The 13,310-nt window shown below is 42.7% G+C and overlaps 1 protein-coding gene across 1 annotated transcript in view; it reads right to left on the reverse strand.

Moving 5' to 3' along the window:
• The window catches only part of LOC146962859 (anoctamin-4-like), a 57,392-nt gene extending 44,629 nt beyond the window's left edge, over window positions 1-12,763 (reverse strand). The window contains exons 1-2 of the mRNA XM_085768682.1: window positions 12,467-12,763; window positions 6,134-6,208 (exon numbers count right to left, since the gene is read on the reverse strand). Coding sequence (XP_085624808.1) covers window positions 6,134-6,208; window positions 12,467-12,686 — 295 coding nt within the window. The 5' untranslated portion in view covers window positions 12,687-12,763. The remainder of the gene's footprint in view (window positions 1-6,133; window positions 6,209-12,466) is intronic.
• Window positions 12,764-13,310: the final 547 nt, after the last annotated feature.

A 13,310-nucleotide genomic window follows, 5' to 3' on the forward strand; every position in this document is an offset into this window, starting at 1 on the left:
CAGAACAGTCATTAACTGACTACAGCTTCTTCTTTTTAAATGACTTTAAGAATAACATTGAGCGCAGCGATCTTCAACATCCCATGAAAGTCACCTGAAAAGGCGGGAGGAGGCGGAGGCGGTAATCTACACCTGGCATGTATCCGAACGACCTCCAAAACTCACGGCAGCCTTTTCGGACATAGTGTGTTCTAAGCAATATCTATGTCGCAGTCATCAGAAAAAAGTGCGCACGTGGCTCTCTGAGGAGAGAGAGGCCCAGATATGTAGCTCCTCCACTTCCTAACGCCCTCAGAGCTAAGGAAACAAAATGCAGCTGCAGGTATCTGGGCCACACACTACTCTGTGCACCGACAGGTTTGAGCTGAGTGTCAACAATAATCATAGAGAGGCTGTCAGCGGAGGTCCTGAAGGTTGGAGGGGGATGGAGGCAAAATAAACAGATACTTCAGAAGTCACTGTCAACAGAGCAGCAGTAGTGGAGCACACATACAGTCCAATATTAGACTTGAATATCTCATACAGTATAAATGTATATGTTAATATTAAAGCTCCATACAGTATAAAGGTAGATGTCTGTGTTAAAGCTCCATACAGTATAAAGGTAGATGTTTGTGTTAAAGCTCCATACAGTATAAAGGTAGATGTTTGTGTTAAAGCTCCATACAGTATAAAGGTAGATGTTTGTATTAAAGCTCCATACAGTATAAAGGTAGATGTTTGTGTTAAAGCTCCATACAGTATAAAGGTAGATGTCCATGTGTAGTGTGATTATAAAGCAGCTCTAGGTTCTATATTAACACTGTGAAAGTATCAAAGCCTCAGTCCACAGAGAAATTCACACAGTCTGTATTCAGAATCTGCGCCTAAAAACCAGCTGTCAGGACTTCGGTAACTTAGTGATGTCACAACAAAGACAGCCATTACCCAAACTGCTACCTTTTTACTGGATCTTTCAGTCACGAGAGGCTCAGGGCCTCCTCCAATTGGCTGGTGACATTTAGAAGCAGCAACCTGCACCACTGGAGATGATTATCCTGGATGTGGTAAATCCACCTCTAGCTAAAGCATGGAGAAAACAAATAACATACACACAATGCCATCAGCATCAACCACAGCTGATGCCATGGTATGGATTAGAGTTGCAGTAGCATTACATGTTCATGACAATGGAGAAGAGCCACCAAACAGCTGGAAGAGTCACAGAATAAACTCACAGAACAATCTGCACATGCAGGTAATAAACTCTGCATCAGAGTCAGCCCACTGCAAAAAACCTCTGAAGTGAGTTGGAAACTTTCAGAACAGAATTTGAATAATTGATTGGTTTATTTGAATTTTTTGATTTTAACTACTTTTATTCTATTTGATATTATTATTTAATTTCATATAATTTTGTTCATGTTCAAAGTTGTTCATGTAATAGCACAGCCTGTACACATTTTGTAGATTTAGTATTTTTACATCTAAGTTGAGTTTGTATGTTTGAATTGTCAAATGTGCAGTGACCTCTTCTTGTTGTTCAATTAGATTAAATAGAGTTTTAATTAAATATCACCATTCGATGGAAACAGACCATTTACCGCCGTGTTTTGTTGAGGTTTTTTTTTAAATATTTTGCACAAAACTGCAATGGAAACATGGCTGGACACCGACAATGAGATTCGTCATTTGATCCGTCATTTTGAGGTCATTTGAAGACAGAGCAGCATTTTACAGCTTCATGGAATCACTCTGCTTCCTAGGTCTCAGTTTGCCATTCTAGTTATTTATCTTCCCTTTTAAACCCTGATACTGTGTGAACAGCTGCTGAAGTTTAAAAGTACAATAGAGCTGGAGTGATTAAAAACTGTAGGTACTGTGCAGTGTACCAAGACATCTGTAAGACTGTCAATAAATGTCTGTTTTATACACAGTCTGAAGCTGCTATGATTCTTCAGTAACTCACACAATAAAGCTGATAAAGCAAAAAGCACTGAGTCAGCACAGCTCTGCTCCTCCAGCTCCCAAACATGAATTCAATCAGTTGTGGCAAAATGTCGAAACATCAAATAATATTGCAGAGGCCTAAATTGAGCTCTCGGCTGTATGAATGAAGAGTCAGTCGGCGCTGCACAGATTACAACATGCTGCATTTGTTTCTCACGTCATCCTTCAGTGAATTGGTGCCACAGGCTGAAGATTAGCTCTGTCTGTCTATCAGCCGCACAGATGCAGCAAATTCCTACAACAATGAGAGAGGCTGGAATTAATGGACAATTACAATCGATTAGAACTTTTAAGAACCTACAATGATGCTGACCAGTATTTTCCTCTCAAACAAGGACGGGGGGCTTTTAAATCACAGGCAGCACACCAGCTCCTTTTGATCTCACAGTGCAGAGACTATAGATCTTTCCCTTTGTAAAAACCAGGAGGGCGAGTCTCAGCGGACCAAAGCTCTCCCTCAGCACTTCATTAGTTTTTTTTTTCTTTCTTTTTTTTAATTTAGCACAGAAGAAGAGAGGGACACCTGCATGCAGCAGCAGCAGCAGCAGCAGCACAACCTGAGCTGAACCCTCAGGCTGAGTCTTCACTGTCACAGCATCAAGCTTGCAGCTTCTCTCACTAAACAGGCGCCGCTGTAACAGTCATCGAAAAAAAAAAAAAGTGAAAGGCACAGTCTGAATATTGCAAATGGCAGGAGGCTGCAGCACTGTGGCAGTCAGGAGAGCAGTTTGGGACAGCTTAATCAGCAATGCATTATTTGCTGTGGAGAACCCTAGACGCACACACAGAGTTAACATGTCAAAGGAAATATTTAATTTGCTGTCATCCCCTCAGGCCTGCTGTCAGGGAGCTTATAATTTAAGAATACAGCTCAGCAGTGAGCTCTGAAATGTTACTGCTGTTTTTATGACACATCTGCAGTACCTTGTAATGTGCACAGTCATTTTGTACAAAGCTGTGCATATCATAGTGCCTATAGAGATCGTGACTGTCTTGGGGGTTTTCCTGAATCATCTCAGGAGACAAAAGATCTGCAGGGAGGATGTATTTTTGTATTTCTGGAGTTTAACCCTGCAGTTACAGTAGCACCACCTTGGTTCCCTCAACTGAAATCTAAGTGGCATGTTTCCAGTGTCTTTTGGATAAAATTAACAGAGTATGACACTGAGAGGATAGTTCAGCAGGATCATCTTCACGATCAGCCACTTCATGATGTGTTTGAGGCTGTAACAGTGGACTGATGACTAGATCAGTTTTCATGTTCACTGTGATGACATTTAATGTCCCTGACAACCTCTGTGGTCTCATTTAGACACTTGTTAGCAACCAGCCTTTTTTTAAGAGATTAAAGCCCGACTATGTCGTTTTTTGACCTTTAAATAATGTTTCTAAACTCAGTTAGAAAAGCGGTTAATAGGATGAATCGTGCCGCTGCTGCAGCCTGAGCGGGGTCGCGTCGGCTGCAACTGCACTCTGTAACTTTCCTGTGCGGGTAGGAACACCGTGGTCCTGGTACACCGCAGCTCCGCTGAGCTCCAGAGAGGGTTAGGGTTAGGGCTCCAGCCCAGTCTGCCTGCTCCTCTCACCCACATACCAGCGCCCTGCTGGGCCGCACAGCCGGCCAGCCTCCCCTTCAGAGCTCGAGCTCTGGAGCGTTGCTTAGCACCACTACCGGCAACACCACCGACACTGACGACGGCAACAAATTCACGTAAGCTACTGTGCTTCTCTGGGAACGACGTAGCAGACAGTTTCTCTTCTCAACCAGAGTACCAGAACCACGAATCGTACATAGTGGGGCTTAATTTAAAGAATCAGGACTACTGATGTTTCTGTAGTAGGATAAAAATCTGAGAGGGTCTTGACTTTGAAGTTAACACAGACCTTATTTTAATCTTCTAAACAATAATCTATTTAAAAAAAACAAAGACATCCTTCGGGACAAAGGAACAGGAAGTGCTAAAATGCTAATTCAGTTCCTGGGTATATAAGACTCGTTCCAGCTCTCTGTTGATTGACGTGTGTGTGTGTGTGTGTGTGTGTGTGTGTGTGTGTGTGTGTGTGTGTGTGTCAGCTGATGTGGTTCACCGGGGCCTTCCAGGCTATAAAAGCTGGTCCAGGAGCTCTCTCAATCTCCCCTCTTAGTTGCTGACACCCATTTATTTTGGTATCATCTTTTCCATCGACAGATACGACGCCTCCACAGAACATGAGCCACTCACACATGCTCTGCTTTCATAGCTGAACCTGCTCTTTTGTCTCATCCTTTAGTTAGAATAAATTGTCTTTAGTGAAAAGCTTCTTGTTACATTCACTGGACCAGGGACCCATCTCTAATGACACCCCCATGCCAATCAACCGCTTGCAGAGTTGGGCCTGGACCACCACCAAGAGAGTGGGCTTACAAGTGGTGTAGATAATGAATATGATATTATTGACAAATAGTAAATTATGTCATTTCTTACTACAGTAAGTTTCCTCCAGTGAGGAGGAAATGGAAAATGTCATGGTGCAGCTGAAAGAGGCTTTACACTGCTGATAAAAATATGGGGTCTGTTTGTGTCCATCAGGAAAAGAGGTTCTGTTGTGACACTTTTATTCAATCATAATATGATTAATTTTATTCATTCACTTATGTTCTCAAATGCTATTCTAAACAACATGTTAATGTTCTATTATGAATGTACATTTCCATGCCTCTGCCCTTTGAGTTGGTTATGTCTGCTTGGTGCTGAATAAACAAACTTGCCTCACCCAAAAAAAGAAGCAGTGCCGGTTGTGACTGACAGACTCATGATGGACAGTTTTTTTTAAAGAGAGATATCCTCTTTTTTATTCCACACACTCTTCTTCCTCATCAAAGCCTGGCAGCTGCATCACCCACAACTTGACAGTCTGTTGTGCTAGCAGCAGCTAGCGTAGCTGGGGAAGCTCACTGCTTTCTAACACAAACAGGTTTTTCTTCATTGTCAAACTCTCTCAAGTGACATCGCTTGAGAGAGTTTGTCAGATTTGGAGAAGCTTCCTCTGGAGCTACGATGGCTCCATGGTGTGGAACTTTAACTATGTTTTAATTATGCATGGGCACCTCCCAACACCTGGAACCGGACTGTCATGGATACCATCACAGGAGATTGTCTTTAAAAGGTGCCACGTGGAGGGAGCTGCTCCACGGTTGCCATCTTGGCAGTGTCTCTGACTTCACCTCTAATTCCCAGTTAGTCCCAAAAATGAACAATGCAGATGGAGCTGGTTTGTTTGTTCACTTACTTGACTTCAGGCCTTAATAAAATGTAGTTGGGAGCTTTGGTCTGTGTGGACTGAGTTGTGTGAGTTATTCATGTTAGTGTGTTCAGCCTGATTTATTTACCCCTATGCTGTCACCTGATGTGCACCTCCAAAAATGTCCAACTACGCATCGAGGCGACGCAGACTGCAAGGGCTTTGATTGGTCCACTCAGAATGTAATTTCTGGCAGTTAGCTTTTCCGGCATGGCAAATTCACCCGTCCTCTGTCTTGTGTCGTTCAGTGGGCGTACCGACCGCCTCCTCACAAGTCTTCTCCTTCGTCTGCAAATCAAGATTTGCAATAAAAGCATTTGTAGTTCAACATCATTCAGCTCCAACTCTAAAGCACCCACTGCGCCCGGAAATTAAACAAAGTTTCGCAAACGACCCCTCTGAATCCACACCCCCTAGTGGGATGGTGGTGAATTGCACAGCGATGCATTCCCCCAATGCAGAATTTCAAAAGTGCACGACGGCGTCGAGGTACCGGCATATTTACGGCGTTGAGTTGATGCAGAAGCATAAACTATGCTTTAGAGGTGTTGGGGAGGAGGTTCTCTGTGAGTCTTTAACAGAGTCCTGAAGGACGTCCTGTTCTCATGGACTCTGGCAGCTTGTTCCTCCTTCAGAGAACCACAGAGCAGAACGGTCTGGACTGAGGCTGACTTGTGATCACAGTCATTAGAGGAACGCAGTGGCTGACAGTGAACATACAGCTGGATGATTGAGCTCCAGCAGATGGAGCAGACCCAGAGGTATTTTTGAGGGACATGAACTGTCGATCAGTGGAACAGTGTGCATGTGTAATCTCTGCAAGAATTTTTTATTATTTATTTTCAAACCCCAGGCCACTTACCGATGGTGATTTGACTGACGCAGCTGTAGAAGGTTCCTGAAGAGACATTGTAGCTGCTGCTGCTGGGCTCACGGTCTGTGACAGGAGAGAGATCACACATGGGGGGTTGTCATTTCATTCAAAGCAACTTCAAACAAAGGCATTGATTTCTAGCACAGGTGAAAAGTATTTCATTTTAAAGCCATTGCTTTTCTAATGAATGTGTATGGGCAAAATGTTTGGCCTCCATCAGTCACCAGGGACGTACCAAACTTTATTGCTTAGAGGCGCCATTCAGTCAACTTATTGTCATTGTGTACCTGAGATGATTTATATTTTAAATAAAATGTAACTTTATATAATACAGTAAATTATGCACTACACTGAAACCTAGCAGAACTATGGACCAAAAGTCATATCTGATCAAATCTCCAGATTTCAGTGTCCATGTGAGTATTAATGAGAGAGCCAAAGAGAAGTGGCAGAATCAATGTACAACAGATTTTACACTTTAACTTCTACAAAATTGTTTTTTTTGTGTAATGAAAAAAATCCCAATAAATGATTGTGGTGAAGAGGTTGGATAAAGGCTAAACCTTTGATAAAAACTGGAGCAGCTGATTTTATAGCAAATCTATAAACCTGTCTTCAGTTTATATCTGTCCACAACATTTGTCCTGGACACAATGCAGACAGAGGAGGAAAAGTCTGAATATAACAATGCAACTTGTAAACTGTCCTGGTCGATACGGAACATAATACATCACCCATTGTTAAAAAGAATATTAACTCAATGTTTGATTCAATTCTGTGTCACAAAATGGTTTTACAAAAGCAGTTTAGGTCTATTCATGAGGTTTCTGCTGATGGTACAAAATTTGCTGACTGACGTCACTGTGATCACCCTTTAAATACAACTATGGCTGCTTCTTTAATGCAATGTGTGTCTGCAGAATTACACTGTTTTTACTTTGTTTCCTGATAGGAAATCCATAAAGCTTCTGTAACGATAACATTTGTTTCCAAATTATTCTGAACTCTTTAATATGCACTTGAATATACATGCAACTTGAATGAGTCACTTAATATTATATGAGATAGGTAGTGATGTACTGTAGCACTGCACTGGCTGTGGCCCAAGGACTCAGGTGTGCACTGAGGTATTCTCATCTGACAAGCAAACATCATTTAATTCAAATGCTATTTCCCATATTAATATTTGTAAGTTTACTGAAATCTAATATTGTACTCCATATCAACACTTATGAAGTGTCTTTTGTCCAATCAAAGCGCTTGATCTGAACGAACAGTTGGAGTAGATTTTAATAGCTTTTGACAGAAATACAAAAATATAACTGAATGATCTGATACAGTAGCTTAATACAACATATCTAATGTATTTTAGCTATAAGTTATATGAAATCATCTTTTCTTATTTATCACATTGAAGATGGCAGCTGAAGGAGCTACAGTGTCTGACTTTCTTTCACATGGGTTGGTAGGATAATATCAGCAGAAGAATCAAGTATGGGCTTTTTCCTGTTCCAAATGATCATTGGTCTTTAAAAAACCATTAGCCAACCTCTAGTGTCAACTTAACCACTGGACCTAATGCTGCTCCTGAGAGAGGGTACGACCCTGCAGCATTACAGGGACCAGACTCTAATCTTGCGATGTTACTGCCCTGCTCCACGTGCTGAGCTACACAGGGAACAAACCCTGACCTTGGCAGAGTTAGTGGAGTAAAACCATGACTCTGTCAGCTTTACTGCTTTAGTCTACCAATTTATAAGAGAGGGAGGAACGAAACCCCTCCACTACGATGGGACACGATGAATGAAATTCATGACACAAGCAGTCAAACGGGAATGAACCCATATAACCTTTGAAGACTAGCAGGAGGAAAACCCTTTACTACTGCTGACAGTGTTTGAGGAATAATGCCTTAAACCCTGCAAGAGTTTCTGTTTGCCACTTCTTGATCTGGCTGCTTCTGAGTCTGCAGTTCTGAAGTGCAGCATTTCCAACCTCTAACCCTTTAATCATTAGGCTTGTGCAGCAACTCACAGTAACTATCTTCCCTGATGACTGTTCACTCAGAGTAGCACGATTGAACTACCACTACATACAATATCTCACCGGATGGTCAAGTTTATCTTGTAGACCAGCGACAGCTCAGTTGATCTAACTTCAAAGCTGCACTGATTTCACTGTGTAGGGTTGAAAGTTTAGGTGGGACCCAGAAAATGTCCCTTTTTTTAGTTTGGGAGTGACTGACAACAGCTTTAGCAGTCTGATGGTTTGTGTGCAAGGTTGGGAGGGTTACTGTACTTTAAAACTGTAATTTGATTTGATTTGATTTGATTATTTATTTAGCACACATTTAAGGTCAATGGTGCAAGGAGGGAACAAAGCCCAAATGGGCTTGTACAAGAGTTCCACCTCTTTCAATAATTAAAACAACTGATTTCTAAGGCTAACAAAAAATCTTTGAAAAAGAAGGAGATAAAGTGCATAATCAATGTTATATAGGCAAAATGAGGAGATAGAAAACAGAGTAATCAATAACAAGTGGAGAGAGCGAAAATAAAGTACAAAATATTCAAATGTATATGTCTGGAGAAAGTGGGAAGTGACTGTATGTAGTGTATGGAGGACAATTACAAGTACTGATTACAGTGTAATCAGTAACTTACTCTAAGTTTCACACAATCAAAGTAACGCACCGTATTACTTTTAGCAAATCTTTTGGATCACTTCAATACCAGGCATGCAAACTAAAGCAGATATCAGTGGAATGTTTTTGTTAATATAAGTCCTAAATAGTCCTATTTTCCGTCAGCAATCACTTACATGAAGTATTTCAGCCTAAACACGAGTCTCTCCGTCACTCTGCTCTGCTGTAACCCGAGGAGAAAATTTTCCTTGTGGGATACAAGTGTTATCCAATGAGGGGAGAGAACGGCATGAAGGGCTGTGTGTGCAGCCAAGGGATGCGCGTGAATGTGGTGACGTAGCACGAGGACCAATTGATGCCTGACAAGGGCGGGGGCTGCTAACTCATGGTGCGTTCAAGGAAACTCGTACTTTGTGTTTTTCCTTCCTGTGAAGTCATACCAGTTCGATCTGGTACGAGTTCACGGGTCGGAAGTTACGAGTGGCCGTTATAGGGAACTTTCACAGACAACAGGACGGTAAAAACACGAGCTACGGGTTACCTGGAACGCTACCAAGTCGTAGTTGTGACTTGAAGCTGTAACTTACGGTTTCAAAAGCCTGCCTTGAACACAGCATTAGCCGAAACGGCCGTGCCGCTGTTATCTGCTTTAAGAAGATCACACAGCCATCATGCATCAATTCACATAGATTAGATCCCTCCAAACAGGAAGTCAAACACACCGGGCATCTGGTATATTTCAGAATATAGCACAATGGATAAACTCTTGATTGTTAAATCATCACTTTGTCAACATTAGTCACACTTGCTGGCACAAGCCGCGTGTCATCAGTCAGTCAGAGGGTCCTGAAGCTGACAGGACCTCATGGAGGAAAAGAAATAATAATGGAGGTGGAGAACTGCAACATTTTATGATAGAAAACATCCGTTCCACAAGAACACAAACAGAAAGTTTAAGAAAAAAAAAGAACAGCAAATCAAGCTCAAAAACGCAAAGTGATATGTTGTTTATTGTTTAAACTCACTTTATACATGGCTGCTATCCCGTTAGCTGGTAGAGCTCTCGTGATCTTGTGATCTCGGGTCTCCAGAGACGGAGCACTGGCCGATGTCTGATCCGACACTCCAACATTTCACGTGTTGGTTTGTTGCGCACTGTGCATAGCCTATATATGCTCTACAATAGCGTTGATTTTAAAAATGTAATCCTGCTAAGTAATCCCTGTTTTCATCCAATATACTGGTAATCTGATTATCTCAAAGGAGTTTAATCGAAAGCAACTGGACTTAGTTATTTGTCTGGGGAGACGTTTCACCTTCATCCAAGAGGCTTCATCAGTTCATGTACGCACTATGACCTGGACAAAGGAGAATATGCACGGGTAATCTGATGACTTATTTTGTTCTGTAATATTACGTATTACAGTTACCTTCTTTTGTATCCTATATTGCCGTTAAATGTAATCTGATATTCCCCAAGCCTGTTAGTGAGGGTGGCCGGGATGGTTATTGCTTCAGTCCTTCAGTAGCCTACTACCGACTGTGGGTTTATCAGAGCTGTTTCACTGCTGTGACAGGAAACTGTGCTGAAGAGAGCTGAAAGCATGCTAGCTGTGAGCCGTCAAATCAATACAATATGAAGGACACAAAAACAAAAACACACACAAGTGAGGGGGAATGGGAAAGAGCCCCCCCCCCCCCCGCGGCCGACGGCGGAGATGGGGGGGGGGGTTGACAGAAAATGTCGAAAGTGTGGGGGCATTTCCGACTGAACAGAAAGGAGAACACTGACGTGTATTCGTTGTAACACGGCCCTTGCATACCACAACAGCACGTCTTCCATACCACAACAGCACGTCTTCCATGTTGCAGCATCTCCACAGAAAACATTTTTGATATCCTGAAAGTAATTTAATTTAATTTGTTTTTATTTGTGTTTTATTTATTCTTATTTATGTTAGCAGTCGCCTCTTTGGTAATGTTTCAAGACCAGAAAATACTTGCTTGTGAATTTAAGAAATAAAAACAGTACAAAAGGAAACCAATTGGTCATTCATTATTAAGTGAAATATGTTATTTTCTCTTGTGTATTCATAATTGCTCTTTAACCAAGCAAAAATACGTTTTATCCGATTACTCGATTAATCGATGTAATTTTCAGTGGAGTACTCGATTACTAAAATATTCAGTAGCTGCAGCCCTGAAATCACCGTAACCTTCTGCACCATTTGCACTGCACCATGAGTTTGTTCAGTTACAGCTGTGATGAATTTCACACTCAGTCCACCGAACCACAAGTAAACAGGCTTGTTGTGTCATGCTCGTAGGAAATCAATACCCCAAGAAAAATGTTCAGTAGATACACAGTATTGACTTATTTGACTTGTGTGATGAGGTATAGAGCTGCGTGCGTATCACTGAGATTTCATGGCCAATTGGTGAAATAACCTTGACACTGGAAACTTATGGGCCTAATTTGGAGCTCCAAGTCATCAGGGGAGATGGAGGTTAAATCATTAATCCGTCTCGGCAGAGGGAAAAGGCTCTCCCTGGCACTGCAGCCCAGTACCACCTCAACGTTTTCTCCTCTCGCTGGGAACTGAATACAAATGCTTCTGCTCATTTAGCAATTTGTAAAAACTTGTATAGAAAACTCTCATTTCCTTATTCCCTAATCTAACACCTACAGCTGCATCAAAGAGGAGCGGCGGCAGCACGCCGTACACATTCATCACTGACTGAAAGTGTTCACTTACATGTTTGGAGATAAGGCTGAAGGTATTATTTATTACCAAAGCCACGGGAAAGCCGGCGTGTGGGGTAAACAAATCCTATCAGACTCTGTGCAGCTTCCAAAGATGTTCATTATTTATCATCAGATGGCGCTTTATGTTATGTTAAACATTTTTTCCCATCTCCACTTCCTACACAGCGAGGTCAGTAGCTACTTTATGAATTAAAGCAGCAGACTGGCCGCCCCATCCCAGCAGTGGACCATGCAGTGACTGAAACATCTTCACAAGCTGAGAGATAAACAGCTGTTTTATTGTTAAGACTGTGATGCAGCAGCTGTGTGTCTGCATGATCTTCCCTCTGCAGACAATTGTACTTTTGATACCTCTTTATGAGTGTGTGTGTGTGTGTGTGTGTGTGTGTGTGTGTGTGTGTGTGTGTGTGTGTGTGTGTGTGTGTGTGTGTGTGTGTGTGTGAGTGTGTGGAGATTTTTCAGTTTAGATGTTGTCGTGGAAGATTAGGAGTTGTATCTGTGCATTTTGGATTAATAGCAGTCACTTCTGTCCCACCCTGTTGGCCAATCTGAACATCTACATTAAGACTTTGTCCTGGGAACTGAAAACTGCAATCAACTGCTACATTTAATTACCTCAATTAAATTTCCTTAAGACCCTGGTGGCCCCTGCACCTCCCTCTGAAACCCGATGGCATGAACTCATAAAGGAGTTAGTTATGTGGGGTAATGAGGTGTTCCTCTGATTCTTTCTGTGACTTTTATCGTCCCATGCAGTCACTTGGAGCACCACAGCCCCATGCCAGCCTCCATCAGAGAAAGCGCTGATACGAACCGAGGGGAGAAAAAAAAAAAAAAAAGACTTATTGACTAAGTTGTGTATCCTGCCGCGTGTGGATCTATTTGCTGCATCGGATGCCTTTTACTGTACCTGCGGATCCGGAGGAGAGGCGGGTCGCGATGGCGCGGCGCGGACTTCCCGGACAAACCCGCACCACCTCGTCCTGACACTGCAAACAGATGACCTGGTTCTCCGGGTTCTCCCCGACCTTGCTGCAGCCCCTGTGCTCGCCCCCCGCCTGGATCTTCATACCTGTGTTGATCTGACGGACGAGTCGCATGTCTGCCGCTCCTGCCTCATGCTCGAGCATCCTCCTCTCACCGGCGGCGGTCACACTTATTACGCATGGCTTCGGTGTGTGAAGGCATCATCAACTCCCCCCCCCCCCCACATCCCCACAGCATCCATCACTCCACCCCAGCGCTGCCGCCGTTCAGATCTGGCTCCGCGCGCCGGACCGGCTCAACTCCGCTCAGCCTCTCTCGGCTCGTGCAGGTTGACTGTTGATGTTGCAGTCTTTACGCACGGCAGCAGGCGTGGCTGCTGCACGTGGGCGGAGAGGTCGCAGTGTTAAGTTGCTGTGGGAAAACTGGTGGTAAAGAAGGTGATCACGTCTTAGAATAAGGTCTTTTGTTCTGACTTTCATGAAAACAGCATAAAGTCAGTTCTGCACTGATGAGTTGCATAAAGGAGCATGAATCATCTCATTCAGAGTGATGGGCTCATTCTCCTACATGAATATGAATATGACTTACTTCTTGTTTGGGAATTTGTCTCCCGAGTGGGTAAAAAGGAGTGGGACTGGTCCAAGCTCCAATCATGATTCATTTGTATTGATTGTGGGTTGGCTGATCAGTGCAAATCAAATTACAGCAAAACGGTTACTGATTCTTAAAGTGTTAATAATAGTAAATCAACATTTACTGGCAAACAC

Source organism: Trachurus japonicus, chromosome 23, assembly GCF_045865225.1.
Source record: "Trachurus japonicus isolate A0001 chromosome 23, Traja_1.0".
Lineage (NCBI taxonomy): Eukaryota > Metazoa > Chordata > Actinopteri > Carangiformes > Carangidae > Trachurus > Trachurus japonicus.